This window comes from Trachypithecus francoisi, unplaced genomic scaffold, assembly GCF_009764315.1.
Source record: "Trachypithecus francoisi isolate TF-2019V2 unplaced genomic scaffold, Tfra_2.0 Lachesis_group15, whole genome shotgun sequence".
NCBI lineage: Eukaryota > Metazoa > Chordata > Mammalia > Primates > Cercopithecidae > Trachypithecus > Trachypithecus francoisi.
Window position 1 is genome coordinate 97,104,516 of NW_022681460.1, and position 20,900 is coordinate 97,125,415.

A 20,900-nucleotide genomic window follows, 5' to 3' on the forward strand; every position below is an offset into this window, starting at 1 on the left:
TCTCTTATTTAAATTTATTAGTTAAAAACTTACTTTTACTCTGTTCCCTTTAGCATTTCAACCTGATGTTAAAAGATGTATATGTGTGATGTGTGTGTTTGAATTTTTAACTTTCATCTTGGAGTATTTAATTCTCTGAAGCAGTGCATGACTCTTGCTCTTCATCCTCTTGAGGGTGTCCCTGGTTTATATTCCTGATGATACAAACCCTGGAATTTCTTGTCTGAAGTGTTAACACTTTACTTCCAGGCCCTGATTTGATTTTAACAGTGGAAGTTCAGATTCAAGGCATTAATGACAGATTCTATGTTGGCTTCTTCAGATTTGCCAGAACCTTACAGAAAAACCTACTTATGTGAGGAAATCATTAGACTTTTTGGTATTCTCTTTGTATAATGAGACTCTTTTCTCATTAGATAAGTAAAAAGATCCAGAGATGATCACCAGTATCACCCACAATTCATATATATTTAATTGAAAATAAAACAAATCCTGGGATTATTTCCTGAAAAAATTGATTACATTTCTTGCCTGTCCATATGTTCTTTGTATAAATGTGAAGAAAAATAAAAATACAGCAGGTTTTCCAGCACTGGGACTATGAAACTTGAGATTTAGCATTTTTAGTCAGATTTAAAGGAATCTACCTTAAGTCATAGTTTATATTGTTTTTGAAGGATCTGAGTAAGTATTCTATTAAAAATGATTAATTCTGTCATTATTTGAAATGTTGATAGAATTTTATTTTATTTTTTAAATTTTTTTATTTTATTTTATTTTTTTTTGAGACGGAGTCTCGCTCTGTCGCCCAGGCTGGAGTGCAGTGGCCGGATCTCAGCTCACTGCAAGCTCCGCCTCCCGGGTTTATGCCATTCTCTCGCCTCAGCCTCCCGAGTAGCTGGGACTACAGGCGCCCGCCACATCGCCCAGCTAATTTTTTTGTATTTTTTTAGTAGAGACGGGGGTTTCACCGTGTTAGCCAGGATGGTCTCGATCTCCTGACCTCGTGATCCACCCGTCTCGGCCTCCCAAAGTGCTGGGATTACAGGCTTGAGCCACCGCGCCCGGCCGATAGAATTTTAATATGTTCCTTTTTTTTTTTTTTTTTTTTTGAGACCGAGTCTCGCTCTGTCGCCCAGGCTGGAGTGCAGTGGCCAGATCTCAGCTCACTGCAAGCTCCGCCTCCTGGGTTTATGCCATTCTCCTGCCTCAACCTCCCGAGTAGCTGGGATTACAGGCACCCGCCACCTCGCTAGTTTTTGTATTTTTAGTAGAGACGGGGTTTCACCGTGTTAGCCAGGATGGTCTCGATCTCCTGACCTCGTGATCCGCCCGTCTCGGACTCCCAAAGTGCTGGGATTACAGGCTTGAGCCACCACGCCCGGCCGAGTGTGTGTATTTTAAAAAGTTGATCCTTCACAGATAATTATCTTAGGAGAGGCGGGTGTCATGAAAAAAGCTATGGACTAAGAATGGGAAGACAAAGATCTTTTGTATTGGCACTACCAGCCGTGTCCCTCTGAGGGGGTAATTTGCCTTTTAAGACGTTGGGAGGATTAAAGTTTAGGATATTATTTTTAAAATTGTTTCAGTGAATACTTAGAAAATATTAGTGGAGTTAGAATTAATTGCTCTCCAGTGGAGTGGCTCTCTTTCTACATTTCTTTTTTTTTTTGAGATGGAATCTCGCTCTGTTGCCCAGGCCAGAGTGTAATGGCGTGATCTCAGCTTACTGCAACCTCTGCCACCCGGGTTCAAGCAATTCTCCTGCCTCAGCCTCCTGAGTTGCTTGGATTACAGGCATGTGCCACCACACCCGGGTAATTTTTTTTTTTTTTTGTATTTTTAGTAGAGACGGGGTCTCACCATGTTGGCCCGGCTGGTCTTGAACTCTTGACCTTGTGTTCCACCCACCTCTGCCTCCCAAAGTGCTGGGATTATAGGCGTGAGCCACCGCGCCTGCCCTCTTTCTGCATTTTCTAGTGTACTCCCATTAGGCTGTAAACCTGTTTCAAGTTGAATAATAAGAAATTTCAGCATAGCCCTGTCATTTTTTCTCCTTATCTTATACTCACACCTTAAGAATTTGTTACTAGTTGAAATGATAAGCCAGCAAACATAATCTAATCTTTGTGACTATTTGCATAGATTGGAGGGCAAGTACAATGTAAATGGAATGTATATAGAAAAAGGGTAGGTTGAAAGGTAGCTTATAGCTTGCTTAGCTTTTACTACACAGTTGGAATTTAAGAGCTGATTCTTATAAGAACATAAGTTGAGGCCGGGCGCGGTGGCTCAAGCCTGTAATCCCAGCACTTTGGGAGGCCGAGACGGGCGGATCACGAGGTCAGGAGATCGAGACCATCCTGGCTAATACGGTGAAACCCCGTCTCTACTAAAAAACACACAAAAAAAAAACTAGCCAGGCCACGAGGCGGGCGCCTGTAGTCCCAGCTACTCGGGAGGCTGAGACAGGAGAATGGCGTGAACCCGGGAGGCGGAGCTTGCAGTGAGCTGAGAGCCGGCCACTGCACTCCAGCCTGGGCGGCAGAGCAAGACTCCGTCTCAAAAAAAAAAAAAGAACACAAGTTGAACGATGAATTGCTTTTTTTCCTCTGGTGTAGTGTGTATGGGTGTGTGTATACATATTTTTCTTTTCTTTTTTTTCTTTTCTTTTAATGGGAGAAGGGAGGATGACAGAACCATGGAAAGGTTGTGCTCTGCCAGTGTGATAGTTTTAAGTACTTAAGGGGTGGAGAAGAACCACATGCATCTTCTAAACAAAGATGGGAAATGTCATATCTTTGCAAGAATGTATGTACAGTATTAAGCAATTACAAGATTTTGGGCTGGGCATGTTGGTGCTTTGGGAGACCAAGGCAGGAAGATGGGCGGATCACTTGAGCCCAGGAGTTGGAGACCAGCCTGGGTAACATAGTGAGACCTGGTTTCTACAAAAAATACAAAAATTGGCTGGGCATGGTGACTTATACCTGTAATCCCAGCACTTTGGGAGGCCAAGGTGGGCTGATCACCAAGATCAGCCTGACTAACCTGGTGAAACCCCGTCTCTATTAAAAATATAAAAATTACCTGGGCATGGTGATGCATACGTAATCCTAGCTATTTGGGAGGCTGAGGCAGAAGAGTTGCTTGAACCCAGGAGGCAGAGGTTGCAGTGAGCCTAGATCATGCCACTGCACTCCAGCCTGGATGACAGAGCAATACTCCGTCTCAAAAAGAAAAAAAAGCTGAACATCGTGGCATGAGTTTGTAGTCCCACCTACTTGGGAGGCTGAGGTGGGAGCATTGCTTTAGCCCAGGAGGTCGAGGCTACTGTGAGCTGTGATTGTGTCACTCTCTCAAAAAAAAAAAAAAAAGATACTGGTACTATTTGAAATTGTACTGTAAATCTATAATAAATGATTGCTGTCTCAAGGAACTTAATATCTAGAAATATTTTTTCTTTTTTTGCTTGTAAAAGGGAATTATATAAGTTACTTCTTTTAAATCACTTATGTCAATCTGATTAAAGTGTGTTTAGTATAAAATGTTACAGAAAAAGATACATTTTTGTATAGACTGTGGGTTTAAAGTGGCTTGAGTGATGATTTTGAAGTTTCCTAGCTGTCTTATACTTAAGGCTAAATATAAAGACCTCAATAAATTTCTGGCTACTGCTGAGCACGGTGGGAGCATTGTTTCCTGCTCTTATTAGTATGTTTCAGCAGCTAGCAAAAGCTGTCTTCATTTAATACATTTTCCTACAGTTAAAATCATAGTGTGATTATTTTGAAAGGCATCTTCCTTTTTCAACTGTTTGATTTGTGAGACCATATCTTCTGGAATTACTTGAGACTCTAATTAAATTGACCTTTAAAATTTTTTTTTTCATTTTCTTTCAGAGTTGGAGGTCTTGCTATGTTTTCCGGACTGGCCTAGAATGATGGTGATTATTTTTTTCTTTAGAGACACAGTCTCATTGTGTTGCCCTGGCTGGTCTCAAACTCCTGGGCTCAAGTGATCCTCCCAGAATCTCAGCCTCCTGAGTAGCTGGGATTACAGGTGTGAGCTACTGCAGCCAGCTTGGCCTAGGATTATTTTTATTTATTTATTTATTTTAGTTTTAATTTTGTCTTGTTATTTTTTCTTTTTTTTGAGATGGAGTTTCGTTCTTGTTGCCCAGGCTGGAGTGCAGTGGCAGCATTTCGGGTCACCACAACCTCTGCATCCCGGTTTCGAGTGATTTTCCTGCCTCAGCTTCCTGAGTAACTGGGATTACAGGCATGCAACACCACGCCCGGCTAATTTTGTATTTTTAGTGGAGACAGAAAGGTTTCTCCATGTTGGTCAAACTGGTCTCAAACTCTCAACCTCAAGTGATCCACCCACCTCAGCCTCCCAAAGTGCTGGGATTACAGGTGTGAGCCACTGCACCCAGCCAGGATTATTTTTAAAGACAAGATTTAACATATGCTATTATTAGAAAATCTTACAAACATGTTATTCCCTGGGAATCTGCTTCAACCTGTTGACTAAAGGAACTTTTATCAGAATAACTACAATTATCATCTGACTGCTTTCAGGAGTTGAAAAAAATGGTTGCATACATTTCTTACATTGGTAAACATCACTTCACCTTTACCTTGATTATAAAGTCCCAATCTGCTTTTGAGACTCTTTAGATTTCTGCAGTATGTAACTCTTTTTTTTTTTTTTTTTTGAGACGGAGTTTTGCTCTGCCACCCAGGCTGGAGTGCAGTGACGCAATGTAACTCTTAATGATTCTTAAACTTTGTTGGAATGGGTTATTTATTTATTTATTTATTTTTTGAGACCGAGTCTCACTCTGTTGTCCAGGCTGGAGTGCAGTGGTGAGCTCTCAGCTCACTGCAACCTCCACCTCTGGGTAAGTGATTCTTCTGCCTCAGCTTCCTGAGTAGCTGGGATTACAGACATGCACCACCATGCCTGGCTAATTTTTTTGTATTTTTAGTAGAGACTGCATTTCACCATCTTGGCCAGGCTGATCTTGAACTCCTGACCTCAGGTGATCAGCCTGCCTCGGGCTCCCAAACAGCTGGGATTACAGGTGTGATCCACTGTGCCTGGCCTATGTTTGGCATTTAACTGGTGGGGGAGGGATGCATAGCTTTGTAAATTTTCAGTCTTTTTTGTCCTTCATCTATTAAAGAGGTCATAGAGTAAGATATTTCCATTCAATCTTGGCAATTTCCCAGGCCAAATGATATGTTTCTAGGGTACTTCCAGGACTTACTGACAAAACTTACTGACAAAAGGGGAAGATAAGCGATGCAAATGAGAGCTGAAGCAGGGTCTCTCTCTCTTTTTTTGAGATGGAGTCTCGCTCTGTCACCGTCACAGGTGGGAATGCAGTGACATGATCTTGGCTCACCGTAACCTCCACCTCCTGAGTTCAAGTGATTCTCCTGCCTCAGCCTCCCAAGTAGCTGGGACTACAGGTGCCGCACCACCATGCCCAGCTAATTTTTTGTGTATTTTTAGTAGAGAGAGCGTTTCACCATGTTGATCAGGCTGGTCTCGAACTCCTGACCTTACGATCCACCCACCTCGACCTCCCAAAGTGCTGGGAGTACAGGTGTGAGTCACCGCGCCTGGTGAAACAGTCTCTTTTTAAGGTTGTAAGCTAGCTTGGGTTAGAAATAAAGGCAAAGAGCCACTCCATACCTGTAGTCCTAGCTACTGGGGAGGCTCAGACCAGAGGATCTCTTTTTTTCTTTTTTTCTTTTTTTTTTTTTTTTGAGGCGGAGTCTCGCTCTGTCGCCCAGACTGGAGTGCAGTGGCCCAATCTCGGCTCACTGCAAGCTCCGCCTCCCGGGTTCACGCCATTCTCCTGCCTCAGCCTCCCGAGTAGCTGGGACTACAGGCGCCCGCCACCTCGCCCGGCTAGTTTTTTGTATTTTTAGTAGAGACGGGATTTCACCATGCTAGCCAGGATGGTCTCGATCTCCTGACCTCGTGATCCGCCCGTCTCGGCCTCCCAAAGTGCTGGGATTACAGGCTTGAGCCACCGCGCCCGGCCCAGACCAGAGGATCTCTTGAGCCCAGGAGTTCAAGGCTGCAGTGAGCTGTAATCACAGACTGCACTACAACATGGGCAACATAGAGCGAGACCCAATTAAAAATAAATAAATAAATGCAAGGAGAAAGTCAAATGAACATGGTGCATTTAGGTGTACAATTAGTTGGCATAAACAATTTTTTTTTTTTGAGACAGAGTTTCTCTCTTGTTGCCTAGGTTGGAGTTCAGTGGCCCAGTCTCGGCTCACTGCAACCTCCGCCTCCTGAGTTCAAGTGCTTCTCCTGCCTCAGCCTCCCGGGTAGCTGGGATTACAGGTGCCTGCCACCACGCCCAGCTAATTTTTGTATTTTTAATAGAGACGGGGTTTTGCCATATTGGCCAGACTGATCTTGAACTCCTGATCTCAAGTGATCCGTCTGCCTCAGCCTCCCAAAGTGCTGGGATTACATGTGTGAGCCAGTATGTCAGCCAAGAATGTTTTAAAAACGAGTTTCATTCAGCCCACCTCATTCCTCTGCAGGGCACTGGTGTGCAGGGCAAAACTGCTCAACCCTATTCAGCAGCCCTGTGAAAGCTGCTGAGAGGATGAGCAGATTGAAGCCTGAACTTTATCTTAGATTTAGCAACCTGGAGGTCATAATGGATTTTGCCAAGAGTGATGGGGCAGAAGTTGGACCAGTGTGTGTTAAGGAGCTAGAAGACGTGAAGAAATGGGAGAGGGGAGTGTAGACAACTTTAGTTTGGCTGCAGCAAGTAAAGGCAGATTGTTTGATGGAGGGACAGGTGGGATTGATGGAGTTTTTCCTTTTGTTTGCTTTTCCTTTTTATATGTTTTTGTATTTTTAAATGGGATACATTAGAAAGTGGTACATGTTTAAGGGGGTGGATTTAGTTCAGTGGGAAAAGTATTTGAAAAGTTACTGTAAGGTAGAAGTAGATGGAATCCTAAGTAAGGTCTAGAATCGGGTGCAGGTATTTTTTGGTATGTCTCCTCCTTTCCCCACCCCCCCACCAAGACAGAGTTTCGCTCTTATTATTGCCCAGGCTCTAGAGTGCAATGGTGCAATCTTGGCTCACTGCAACCTCCACTCCTGGGTTCAAGTGATTCTCCTGCCTCAGTCTCCAGTATAGCTGGGATTACAGGTGTGCATCACCACACCCAGCTAATTTTTGTATTTTTAGTAGAGATGAGGTTTCACCATTTTGGCCAGGCTGGTCTCCCAACTCCTGACCTCAAGTAATCCACCCACCTTGGCCTTCCAAAGTGCAGGGATTACAGGCGTGAGCCACCATGCTCAGCTGGTATCTTTTTTTTTCTTGGTGAAGTAGAATGTGTGTATGGGGAGGGGAGGTGATAGGATATTTTGGAATTTGAAGAGAATGGGAATGTCTGGATAGTGCATGTATAGAATGGGAAATAAAAACCGGAGGACCTGGGAGTGCAGTGCTTATTGATGGATCATTGGGTTTATCCAGGACTGGGGTTTTGCCAGATTGGTGTGATGAAAATCTTAAGAGTTAAGGGTATAGACAAGAGTGTTATTGAAATGATACATGATGAAATCTAAGCTGGTTGAAGAAGTGAAGAAGGGGCCAGGCACGGTGGCTCACACCTATAATTGCTGCCACGGTGGGTGGATTCCTTGAGGTCAGGAGTTTGAGACCAGCCTGGCCAACATGGTGAAACCCTGTCTCTACTAAAAATACAAAAATTAGGCATGGTGGCAGGCACCTGTAATCTTAGCTACTTGGGAGGCTGAGATGGGAGAATTGCTTGAACCTGGAGACGGAGGTTGCAGTGAGCCAACATTACACCACTGTCCTGCAGCCTGGGCAACAAAATCAGACTCTGTCTCAAAAAAAAAAAAAAAAAAAAAGTGAAGAAGGAGGAGAATACTTGGATTAGGATAAAATAGAAAGAGTCTCTGGAATTAAAGATTAAAGTTAACTAAAAAACTCAAACTTTAGAATGGTATTGAGAAAGTGTAAGGTGAGCTGAAAAAGTCTCATGGGATTTTAGAGCCAAGAAGGCCTTGAGTGGCAGTTCCTACCTTGGTAGGAATAGCTTCAGTGGTGTGTTGCGGGTGGAACCCTTATTAAAGTGGGTTGAAAAGTAAGTGAAGGCAAGGAAGATAAATTTTTCAACAGGTTTGTCTGTGAAGAGTCTAGACTATTAGATTGGTAGAGGGAGAAAGGCAGGTAAAGGGTTTGTTTTTTTTGTTTTTGTTTTTTTTTTTGGAGTCAGAGTCTCACACTGTCACCTGGGTTGGAGTGCAGTGGCGCAATCTCAGCTCACTGCAGCCTCCGCCTCCCAGGTTCAAGCACTTCTCTTGCCTCAGCCTCCCAACTAGCTAGGATTACAGGCACTCGCCACCACACCCGGCTAATTCTTTGTATTTTTAGTAGAGACGGGGTTTCACTATGTTGGCCAGGCTGGTCTCAAACTCCTGACCTAGTGATCCCCCTTCCTCGGCTTCCCAAAGTGCTGGGATTACAGGTGTGAGCCACCGTGCCTGGCCTTATTTTTTTATTTTTTGTTTATTTTATTTTATTTTATTTATTTTTTTGAGATGGAGTCTGGCTCTATCACCAGGCTGGAGTGCAATGGCGCGATCTCGGCTCACTGCAAGCTCCGCCTCCTGGGTTCAAATGATTCCCCTGTCTCAGCCTCCCAAGTAGCTGGGACTACAGGTGTGTGCCACCGTGCCCAGGTAATTTTCTTTTTTCTTTTTTCTTTTTCTTTTTTTTTTTGAGATGGAGTCTGGCTCTGTCGCCCAGGCTGGAGTGCAGTGGCCGGATCTCAGCTCACTGCAAGCTCCGCCTCCTGGGTCTACGCCATTCTCCTGCCTCAGCCTCCCGAGTAGCTGGGACTACAGGCGCCTGCCACCTGGCCCGGCTAGTTTTTTGTATTTTTTTAGTAGAGACGGGGTTTCACTGTGTTAGCCAGGGTGGTCTTGATCTCCTGACCTCGTGATCCGCCCGTCTCGGCCTCCCAAAGTGCTGGGATTACAGGCTTGAGCCACCGCGCCTGGCAATTTTATTTTTTCTATTTTAGTAGAGACTGGGTTTCACCATGTTGGCCAGGGTGGTCTCAATCTCCTGACCGCATGATCTTCCTGCCTCCGCCTCCCAAAGTGCTGGGATTACATGCGTGAGCTGCTGCTCCCCGCTGTTTTTGTTTTTGTTTTTTAAAGTAAGACTTTTGAGAGTGCTCATATGTTGATGATGTGATTAGCAGTAGTAAAATGGGAGAGTTTGCAACCTACAAAAGAGAAACAAGGCATACCTTGGAAAATGGGGGGAATAGACAGATCCAGATGATTTATATGGATAGGAGGTTTATTTGTTACATTATGTGAAGATGATGGGAAGAAAGGCTGTATGTGCAGATGCAGGTGAATTTGTGGATATATTAGAAGGAAGATGGCAGGCAGTGATAGTGTTGAAGAGCTCAAACGTTAGACAGTACTGGGTCTGAGTTCTGGCTCTGCCTTTTACAAGCTGCAACTTTAGGCCAGTTATGAAACCTTAGTTATTAATCTGTAAAATTATATCTATTAATAAGATTGTGTCGATCATGAAATGACACGATGAACGTATGTAAACTGCTTGGATCAGTTGCCCACCAGCTCTTGTTAGGAGCTAAAATGTTAGCTCTTGCTGAGGGCGCTATCAAATGGCTTCTGTTTCTTATGAAGCTGAACTATAAGGTCATCCACTAGTAGTGGTGGGAGAAGGAAGAGGGTGTGGAAAGTTTTACAGGTGTTTTGGAAAGGAAAGAAACCTGGTGAGGGAAATATGGGGAGCATCAGAGGCCATTGGAAGTCAGAGAAAAGGAGCACTGGGGCATGGAGGTGAGGGGATACTTTTGTCAGCGTTTCTCTGAAGACAATTGTGCATGTGAAACAAAGATTAAAATCAGATCTGTTGCCCTCCTGGAGTTACTGGCTTTGTTTGCTCCTTCTGGCTAATTTGATTGGAGGTCTGAAAATAGAGAATATTAGAGGTTCCTTGGAAGAGAAATAAGCAACACTGAAGTCAAATCTTTATCATGTTTGCTAGAAACATTATTTAAAAACAAAATTTATGGCTGGGTGCAGTGGCTCATGCCTATAATCCCAACACTTTGGGAGGCTGAGGTGAGTGGATCACTTGAGCCCAGGAGTGCGAGACCAGCTTGGCAACATTTTGGGAATGTTGTAGAGAATGGGACAAAAAAAAAAAAAATACAAAAGTTAGCTGGGCATGGTGGAGTAAGCCTGTGGTCTCAGCTACTTGGGAGGCTGAGGTGGGAAGTTTGCTTGAACTTGGATTGCGCCTCTGCACTCTAGCCTGGGCAACAGAATGAGACCCTGTTTCAGAACAAACAAACAGACAAGCATCTGTTTTTGAGCTACAGTATATTTAATGGTTTTAAATATGAGTGCAGAGTAAGAGGGAGTCCAGTCCGTAAGATGACCCTTGCTTCTAATACTAGTTGCAAGTTTGGGGGTTCCCAAGACCACTGTGTTTTTTTTGTTTTGTTTTTGTTTTTTTGAGACAGGGCCTCTCTCTATCACCCAGGTGAGAGTGCAGTGGCATGATCACGGCTCACTGCAGCCCTGGACTCCTCCCTCCCAGGTTCAAGCAATCCTCCTACCTCAGCCACCTGAGTAGCTGGATCTACGGGCGCATACCACCTTGCCTTGCTAATTTTTCTATATTTTTTAGAGACAGTATTGCCATATTGCCAGTCTGATCTCAAACTCTTGAGCTCAAGCGATCTGCCTGCCTGGGCTTCCCAAAGTGCTGGGATTACAGGCTTGGCCACTGTGCCTGGCCAAGACCATGCTTAGGTTGGATGATTTGCCAGGAGGACTTGCGAGAACTCATTGGAAGCTCTCATACCCACGGTTAGAGTTTATTGCAGTTTAGGGATTCAGATTAGAATCAGCCAAGGGTAGAGGTGCATAGGGCAGAGTTCAGGAAAGTTCCAAATGTTGGAGCTTCGAATTGTCCTCTCCCTGTAGAGTTGTGAAAAATGATACCTTCCCGGTGGCACTGATGTGTGACAGTACTCATGGATTATTGCCAACCAGGGAAACTCCCTCCATTTTTTATGTCCAGAGTCTTTACCGGGGTTCCATGGTTGCATGCTCATGTGTCTAACCTTAGTCTCCAGCCTCATTGGAGGTCAAGCTGATCCATGGGACTCAAAGCTGCCACCATAAGCCACATTGTTAGACTCTGCTGTGGCCTGAAGCCCCCCAGATGAACAAGGACACCTCCCTCCCACCACACCCCCTCTCTTTTTTTTCGGGGGGAGATAGTCTTTCTCTGTTGCCCAGGCTGGAGTGCAGTGGCATGATCTCAGCTCACTGAAACCTCAGCCTCCCGAGTAGCTGGGATTATTACAGGTACCAGTCAACATGCCTGGCTAATTTTTATATTTTTAGTAGAGACAGATTTCACCATGCTAGCCAGGCTGGTCTCAAAATCCAGACTTCAAGCGATCCTCCTGCCTTGGCTTCCCAAAGTGCTGGGATTACAGGTGTGAGCCACTGCTCCTGGCCAGAATGCTCTTATTAGGTGTGACATTTCAGGAGTTCAGAGATTACCTTCCAGAATCCACAGGTAAAAGCCAGACCTCTCCTTGGTCAAGATAAAGTTCTTCACAATTTTACAGTAATTAAGTATATTTTATCAGTCTATATTGGCTGTTTAGTTGACAGACAATTAAAAATTGGTGACAGTCCAGATGTGGTCACTCATGCCTCTAATCCTAGCATTTTGGGAGGCTGGGCTGAGGTGGGAGGATTGCTTGAGTCCAGGAATTTGAGAGCAGCCTGAGCAACATAATGAGACACCTGTCTCTACAAAAACATAAAAATAAAAAATTAGCTAAGTGGAGTGACATGCACCTGTGGTCCCAGTTGTTTGAGAGGCTGAACCCATGAGGTCGAGGCTGCAGTGAGCTATGGTCATGCCAATGCACTCCAGCCTGGGTTACAGAGTGAGACCCTGTCTCAAAAAAGGAAACAAATCACCCATAAGTGGATAATTAAGATTTGGTTATTATAGACACTTAATAGGTAGCTAAGCTAGTTTTACCAAGAAATTATATGAATTTAATATTTCAGTATTGCAAAACTGATGCATACTCATGATTTTGACATGGAATGCTTCTGTTTTGTTTTATTATATTTGAACTTAAAGTTCTCTGTGAGAAGAGATTTGTATAATAAATTCCCTGAGCCTCTCAAATTAATGTTTTAGCATAGACTCATATTTAGAGCAGTGTTTCTAATGTAATGATATACACAAGGCCCAGGGTTATTCATGGTTTCACCCTTTCTTTTACTTCTCATTAAAGCATGTTTGAATCCAGGTAAGAGGCATTACAGGGGATAACCTTGAATTTATTTTTGAAGGGTAAATCATTTTCAAGTGGTATTAACCATTAGTATGGAAAGCAGCATATCCTGTAACTGCTCTGTGACAGTGAGACTATCTTTGCTACTTTAGAGAATAAGTACATTCCTACTTCATTGGCTTTAGTGCAAATCTCATTTCCTGGTTTATATCCATTACAAATTAGATCTCACCATGAGAGCAAAATCCCTTAATAAACCTAGGTAAAAGCAATTTGAAGTAATATGATGCTTACTCCAGTGACACCACTAGATGTGGTGTTTGCATCAAGTCATTTTGGGGTGCTTTATGGAAATGCTTCCTAGTAGGGAATTCCCTGACTTCACACTTTCCAGAGATGACTCTTTTTCTCTCTAATACTTACAACAACTGGACCGCAAGGCTACATTTAGTCAGGAGATACTATCCCCAGCTCTTGGTGGATTGTTGATGTGAGGTCTGAGGATTCTGATTGTTTGAAACGAATGGCCTCCTAGATTTATGGCATTTTTCTGTATATTGAGAATAGGTAATTAAAATGAGTGGTAACTATATTTGCATGTGATTTGTATGTTATAGTTAACATTTAAATTCTCTTATGTACTAAAATTTTTTTGGTTGCCACATTAAGCCTCTTTATCCTCTAAGGCACAGAGTAGCTTTCCACCTCAATTTTTGCTTTAATGTATGAACCCTAATGGGACCGTAGTTCAACTAAAAGCACCTAACTCATGAATGATATTTGCTCCATGTTTGAACAACAAATGTTTTAACCCACTGTCTTCACTAATATTGTAACTACTGTCTTACAGATTGACTTGATGCAAAACATCACAAAGGCTCCATATTATACAGTATGCGATTTTTGAGGTATGAGCTTTAGAAACTTACCTCTCAATGTGGCATGTACATCAGGCTTTAACTTCAGTTTGATCGTTTTGGGGAAATTTATGCATTTCTTTTTTTTCCTCTCCATGATATTTTTAGAATATTAAAGGGGCTGTAGAGGTATTTTTGGATCCTTGCTAGGATTCTTAGACTTAATAGATAGATTTTCTTTTTTCACTAAATTGAGACACTAATTCTGGCAGATGATATCCCTTTCAGCTCTTCTAACTAACTAGCCTAACATTTATGCCTGCCTCTTGGAGTTCAAATCTGCAGTTTCTATTTTGTGGCTTTGATTGCCTCATTTTAAGTGCTCATTTCTGTTCTTTAACAGTTTTCTATTTATTGGACTGGGATGATCTTGTTGGCGCTAACAGCCTGACATTGACATTTTTTGAAACCTAAGAAGTCAAGATTGTATAAAAATAGAAATTTTGTATAAATGCTAAACCATCTTGTGCTTTTAGGTTCAGAATGCTTACAACCTGAGTTCTGGTTGGAGATGTTTTGATTAATTTGTATTAAAATAATTTGGCAACTAGGGAGTTTTTAGGTATTTCTGAAACAGTGGCTCTATTCCAGTGAGTTTTTTGTTTTGTTTTTTTTTAAATATTTCTGAAAACACACTTTTTTTTTGGGAAAAAATAATCTCAGTGTTCATAACTTATGGAATTTAGAAACCTTATTTCTAAACAATGGGGAAGCTGCCCCTGGTTTTTACAGTTTAGTTTGAAATCAGATGCTTCATAGTTGGAAACAGATTTGTTGGTAGCAACAGATTACCTGATTTCTTAGTGAAGTATTTAAGTTGCTCTATATTGACTGTAAAAACTTGTTTTGATTATATTCATATACTCATGAACTGTTTGTACATTGTCTTTTAGACTGGAAACTTTATTTTGTATTATAGTCATAATAACTTTTAACATACCCTGCAAACTAAGCATTTCTTTATAATTCATTATCTTATTTAAGCCTCACAACAACCTTGCATGTTAGATATGTATTACCCTCATTTTATGCAAGAGACAACCAAGGCTTGGAGATCAAGTAATTTGTGCAAAGGCACACATACTTTTCAGTGCTGGAGCTGGGATTTGAGCCCAGATCTTTTTTTAACTTGTATTCTCTGCTGCCTTATGTTACTACTGTGTCACCAGAAAATGATACAGATATTTAACTCTTAATAGTAAAGGTAGTCTAGGAGATAAGTAAACATGATGAAAGCAGGAAGTGAAGGTATGTTTAAATATTGGCAGACTTCAGTTATCTTTGTGTTTCTGAATTAATCATGTGCTTATTTTATTCCCTCATCTAATAAGAGCTTACTGTGGCATACATATAAAGTTCAAACCCTGTCAGAAAAGGTTATAAGCTCTCTTATGTTTCAGTCCCCTTTCAGAAAGTAATGGTATGCTATGATTTATATAGATGCATGTTAACTGTGTTATTTTTAGATACATAAGGAATGTCTTTTCATTAGTTTAAAAAAGTTATGGTCCATTGAGTTATATTTTAGTGCTTATAGACTTAGTATACTCAGAAAATATTCTCATACATTTTTCTTGAAATTCCATAGATTTTATTTTCCCTTATATTTGAAGTACTTAGCTTTATGAACAAGTGAACTCTGAATATTAGAAGATACTCCTTATGGAGCTTTAGTCATTTTAGTATGCTAGGTTATGAATTTCATGAAGTTTCAGATTGAGATTCTTTAGAACTCATGACTTGTACCAGTTAGATTTCCAAGTTTAATTGGACCTTTTGTCTGCATTCTGTATTAACAGTGATTGCAGTAAGTGCAGATGAAGGTGTCCAACTGATTGAGCCCATGCAAAGTTTTATGTTTAGTATTTTTGGGAACAAGGAAAGACTGATAAACTCTAAACGAAATATATACAGTATACAGACACTGCTGTCACTTTTACACCATAGAGGGAGGGGCAAAGTGTAGAGGAATAGGTTAGTTTCTGACCTTGCCAGTGTCCTGAACTTTTCTCAAAGATTCAGGTTCTAAAAGATTCAGAAAGCATTTGTAGTAAATAACATAGAATTGATTTTCTTTCTTTTCTTTTTCTCAAAGTTGTTCCTCTCAGGAGAAAATCAGTAGGGGAAGAACTTACTTGGATTTTTCATGTGCTACGACAGATTATTTTGTGGTCTTCTTTCTTGATAGTTTATGATTGATGGCTGGAAGAATAACACTCATAAGAAGTCTTGTAGCTCAGCTCTGTTTTACTTATGGGGCAGTTGAAGCATAGAGCAGATACTTAGATGAGGACACGCTTTTACCCTTGGCTGTACCCCCACTTGTTTCCTAATAAACATCAGGTATTACTCTAAACAGTACCTAAATTTTAAATAGATTATGAACTACAACTTTCCAATATAGCTTTATTGGATTTCTGATACCTTTTATTTCCTTACAATGTCTTCTTTTTTACTTTTTAAAATTTTGATTGCAGGCCGGGCGCGGTGGCTCAAGCCTGTAATCCCAGCACTTTGGGAGGCCGAGGCGGGCGGATCACGAGGTCAGGAGATCGAGACCATCCTGGCTAACACGGTGAAACCCCGTCTCTACTAAAAAATACAAAAAACTAGCCGGGCGAAGTGGCGGGCGCCTGTAGTCCCAGCTACTCGGGAGGCTGAGGCAGGAGAATGGCGTGAACCTGGGAGGCGGAGCTTGCAGTGAGCTGAGATCCGGCCACTGCACCCCAGCCTGGGCGACAGAGTGAGACTCCCTCTCAAAAAAAAAAAAAAAAAAAATTTTTGATTGCTATTCTTTACAATTAAGGCATCTTCATTAGGGTCTTCAATACTACAGTACCTTAACATAATCAGTACTTAGAAAATAACTTGATAAGACATTGCCCCTCCCTGACATGCTGCCAGTGTTTTTTATTTTTATGACAGGAAAGACTGAAATTTTTTGACTGATTAACCCTCTCCAGGGGGGAGAATTTAGAAAGAGTTATTCTTATTATCAAGTCATGTGAGGAAAACTCTGGACCAGAGTGACCAATTGTCCCATTTTGCCTGGGACAGGAGACTTTCAATGCTAAAACCAGCAAAGTCACCCTAATCCCAGTAGTTATTCATATTTCTGAATGGGTCTTTAGAACAGTAGAAGAGACTGAAAAGTTGGCATTTCATCCTTTGAGAATCTCTTCCCAATGAAAGACTTGTTAGACAGCTGAGTGCTTACATATAATATATAGTACATACTCTACTAAGTATAGTAGTAATGGTTAAATGTAAAAGTTGGGAGAAGAGAGGCTTGTATAAAGAAATATTTATTTATGTTGTTTGAAGTTCTAATCTTATGCTTTTCTCTTTTTATAGAACTGATAGTGCATCAGCCGACCCAGATAATTTAAAATATTCTTCATCCAGAGATAGAGGTGGTTCTTCCTCTTATGGACTGCAACCTTCAAATTCAGCTGTTGTGTCTCGGCAAAGGCACGATGATACCAGAGTCCACGCTGACATACAGAATGACGAAAAGGGTATATATATTTTCTTATTGCTGCAAGCATGTTTTTTGAACCTACCTATCTCACCTTCCTGCCTTCCTATACCCCCAACCTTTTCTCGCTTTCTTCTAATATGTTTAAAATATAAATAACAAATGCAGTGTTATTTCTGAAAACTTCATAGGAAGTTTATCCACTTTATTATTTTTAAAATTTAAATATTTTTCCATACATAATTCATAAATGCAGTTTTCTTTTTTTTTTTTTTTTTTTTTTTGAGACGGAGTCTCGCTCTATCGCCCAGGCTGGAGTGCAGTGGCCGGATCTCAGCTCACTGCAAGCTCCGCCTCCCGGGTTTACGCCATTCTCCTGCCTCAGCCTCCCGAGTAGCTGGGACTACAGGCGCCCGCCATGTCGCCCGGCTAGTTTTTTGTATTTTTTAGTAGAGACGGGGTTTCACCGTGTTCGCCAGGATGGTCTTGATCTCCTGACCTCGTGATCCGCCCGTCTCGGCCTCCCAAAGTGCTGGGATTACAGGCTTGAGCCACCGCGCCCGGCCATAAATGCAGTTTTCTTACAAAAAAGATACAATACTATTTTTGTTTTTGTTTTCAAAGATATTTAGCTAAGGTTGAAATTCCTCCCGGTTACTGTCTCTAAACCTCAAGAAAGTTTTTAAACAAAGTGTAAAATTTGATTTAATATAGTTTTCATTTCTCTGCTTATTTTCCAATGAAGGGATCAAAATAAAATTAACTTCTAAGGTGTATTAAAAGAAAGCAAAATTATTTTCAAGGCAGACAGTACAGGAAAAAGGTAGGAGAAGCAAAGGCTGGTTGAGCTGCAGATTGAGCGGTAAGATCCTGAGCTATCAGGAAATTGATTGAAGCCAACAATCATATTTAAATAACGTAAACATTGCTGTTTGTAGGTGGCTACAGTGTCAATGGAGGATCTGGGGAAAATACTTATGGTCGGAAGTCGTTGGGGCAAGAGCTGAGGGTTAACAATGTGACCAGCCCTGAGTTCACCAGTGTTCAGCATGGCAGTCGTGCTTTAGCCACCAAAGACATGAGGAAATCACAGGGTAAGACTGGGAAAACGGGGAACAATCACATACACCTTCCAAAGACTTGTATCTCCTCTTATCCTGGATATCTCTTACTAATGCCTTGCACAGGCATGAGTTGATTAGTCTACTGTGCAGTAAAAATTGTTTACATTCTTTTCCTGTGAACTGTTAATTTCCCACTAGAAAGGTTACAATGCATTTTAAGAGAGAATTCTCTTAAAACAACATTAGAAGACTGGATAAGATCTTACAGAAAGGGTTTACCCAATTATCATGGATATTTAATGTATAGTGTATAGTAGGCTCTTACTACAGCAAGTCCTTGAAGTCTTGGGCCTGTGGAGGATATAGATGTATGTATAGAGTGGATACTTCTCTGTCTTTTTTTTTTTCTCTTTTAAGTTCAGGGTACATGTGCAGGATGTACAGGTTTGTTACATAGGTAAACCTGTGCCATGGTGGTTTGCTACACAGATCATCCCATCACCTAGGTATTAAGCCCAGCATCCATTAAGCTATTCTTCCTGATGCTGTCCCTTCCCCTGTCCCCCAGAGTGGGCACTTTTCTGTTTTTTTGTTGTTGTTGTTGTTTTCAGTATATATATATTTTTGAGGCAGAGTCTTGCTCTGTTGCCCAGGCTGGAGTGCAGTGGTGCAATCTCTGTTCACTGCAACCTCCACCTCCCAGGTTCAAGTGATTCTCGTGCCTCAGCCTCCCAAGTAGCTGGGATTATAGGTGCCTGCCACCACACCCAGCTAATTTTTGCATTTTTAGTGGAGACAGGGTTTCACTGTGTTGGCCAGGCTGGTCTTGAACTCCTGACCTCAAGTGATCTGCCCATCTCAGTCTCCCAAAGTGCTGGGATTACAGGCTTGAGCCACCAGCCCTGCCTAGAGTGGGCACTTCTCTAAAGTTAAATACACTGATACCATTTTTCTGCCTTATGACGTAGCCTCACTGTATAGGTGAGTGCCTTGAAAGTTCAGAGGATTAGAGGTAATGATCATTTTTTTCCTTAAAGAGAAATTTACCGGTAAAGCTGAGTATGAAATTCACATTTCTGATTTATGGGCTTTGTTAGATGTAATTACTTTTCGGACATTTAGTTTTTAACCTTTTTTTTTTTTTTTTAAATACTGTGTGTGTGCTACGTGTATCTTGGTGAAAACCTTTGTGCCTGTAGCTTTTATTGTTGGTATATAACTTTTAAAAAACTGATTTCTTTCTGTAAGTTTTCACAAGTGGAATGAATTCAAAGGCTATGCTGTTTATTAGAATAAAGTGTTTGAAGCCTTAGACTTATGATACTGTAGGAGCTAAACAGCGACTCTAAAGCTAATTCAGTACAATTCCTCTTCTTTAAAGGCTCAGGGTCATATAGTTTGCTAGTGACAGAATTGTAAGTAGAGCCTAATTTCTCTGCTGGTAAGTTGATGACATTTTTGGTATCTGTCATGTTGAAATACTCTGGGCTAGGGATTTGTAAAAATCCTATTCCTCTCTCAGACATTGTAGTTTCTTTCTTTTTTTAAACTTTTAAGTTCGGGATACAAGTGCAGGTTTGTTACACAGGTAAACTTGTGTCATGAGGGTTTGTGGTATAGATGATTTTACCACCCAGGTATTAAGCCTGATACCCATTGGTTGTTTCTCTTGATCCTCTCCCTCCTCCCACCCCTCACCCTCCAAAAGGCTCCAGTGTGTGTTGTTCCCCTTGTAGTCATTTATTTATTTATGAGACGGAGTCTTGCCCTGTCATCCAGGCTGGAGTGCAGTGGCACAATCTCAGCTCATTGCAACTTCCATCTCCCGGGTTAAAGTGATTCTCCTGCCTCAGCCTCCCGAGTAGCTAGAATTATAGGAGTGCGCCACCATGCCTGGCTAATTTTTTGTATCTTTATTTTATTTTTTTTTTGAGACGGAGTCTCGCTCTGTCGCCCAGGCTGGAGTGCAGTGGCCGGATCTCAGCCCACTGCAAGCTCCGCCTCCCGGGTTCCCGCCATTCTCCTGCCTCAGCCTCCCGAGTAGCTGGGACTACATGCGCCGCCACCTCGCCCGGCTAGTTTTTTGTATTTTTAGTAGAGACGGGGTTTCACCGTGTTAGCCAGGATGGTCTCGATCTCCTGACCTCGTGATCCGCCTGCCTCGGCCTCCCAAAGTGCTGGGATTACAGGCTTGAGCCACCGCGCCCGGCCAATTTTTTGTATCTTTAGTAGAGATGAGGTTCCATCATGTTGGCCAGGCTGGTCTCAAACTGCTGACCTCGTGATCTGCCCTCCTTGGCCTCCCAAAGTGCTGGGATTACAGGTGTGAGCCACCATGCCCAGCCTTGTAGTTTCTTTTATTATCAATTTTTTCTTATACCTTAGAAATGAAACTGTCAGACCCTTTGTGATTTGTTGTTTATGTATGTATTGGCTAATTATGGTAAATAGCACAGTTGAAAACGTATTGCAAAAATTTAGTTCTTTGTTTTTTTTTTTTTTTTTTTTTTTTTGAGATGGAGTCTTGCTCTTTCGCCCGGGCTGGAGTGCAGTGGCCGGATCTCAGCTCACTGCAAGCTCCGCCTCCCGGGTTTACGCCATTCTCTTGCCTCAGCCTCCTGAGTAGCTGGGACTACAGGCGCCCGCCACCTCGCCCGGCTAGTTTTTTGTATTTTTAGTAGAGACGGGGTTTCACCGTGTTAGCCAGGATGGTCTCGATCTCCTGACCTCGTGATCCGCCCGTCTCGGCCTCCCAAAGTGCTGGGATTACAGGCTTGAGCCACCGCGCCCGGCCTGTTTTGTTTTTTTGAGACAGAGTCTCGCTCTGTCACCCAGGCTGGAATGCACTAGTGTGATTTCACTGCAGCCTTTGCTTCCCAGGCTAAAGTGATCCTCCCACCTCAGCCTCCCGAGTAACTGGGATTACAGAGATGTGCCACTATGTCCAGCTAATTTTTGTGTTTTTCGTAGAGATGGGGTTTTGCCATGTTGCCCAGACTGGTCTCGAACTCCTGGGCTTAAGTGA

At 42.1% G+C, this 20,900-nt stretch overlaps 1 protein-coding gene and 1 long non-coding RNA gene across 2 annotated transcripts in view; both read left to right on the forward strand.

Annotated features, from left to right (window-relative positions):
- SMG1 (SMG1 nonsense mediated mRNA decay associated PI3K related kinase) overlaps window positions 1-20,900 on the forward strand; it is a 120,520-nt gene that overhangs the window by 13,749 nt on the left and 85,871 nt on the right. Inside the window, 2 exon segments of the mRNA XM_033235613.1 lie at window positions 16,688-16,851; window positions 17,750-17,905. Of these exon segments, the coding sequence (XP_033091504.1) occupies window positions 16,688-16,851; window positions 17,750-17,905 (320 nt within the window).
- Window positions 1,856-15,395, forward strand: LOC117097602. Its single transcript, XR_004443002.1, has 3 exons — window positions 1,856-1,984; window positions 4,168-4,171; window positions 15,385-15,395. It is a non-coding gene; the product is annotated as an uncharacterized LOC117097602 (long non-coding RNA).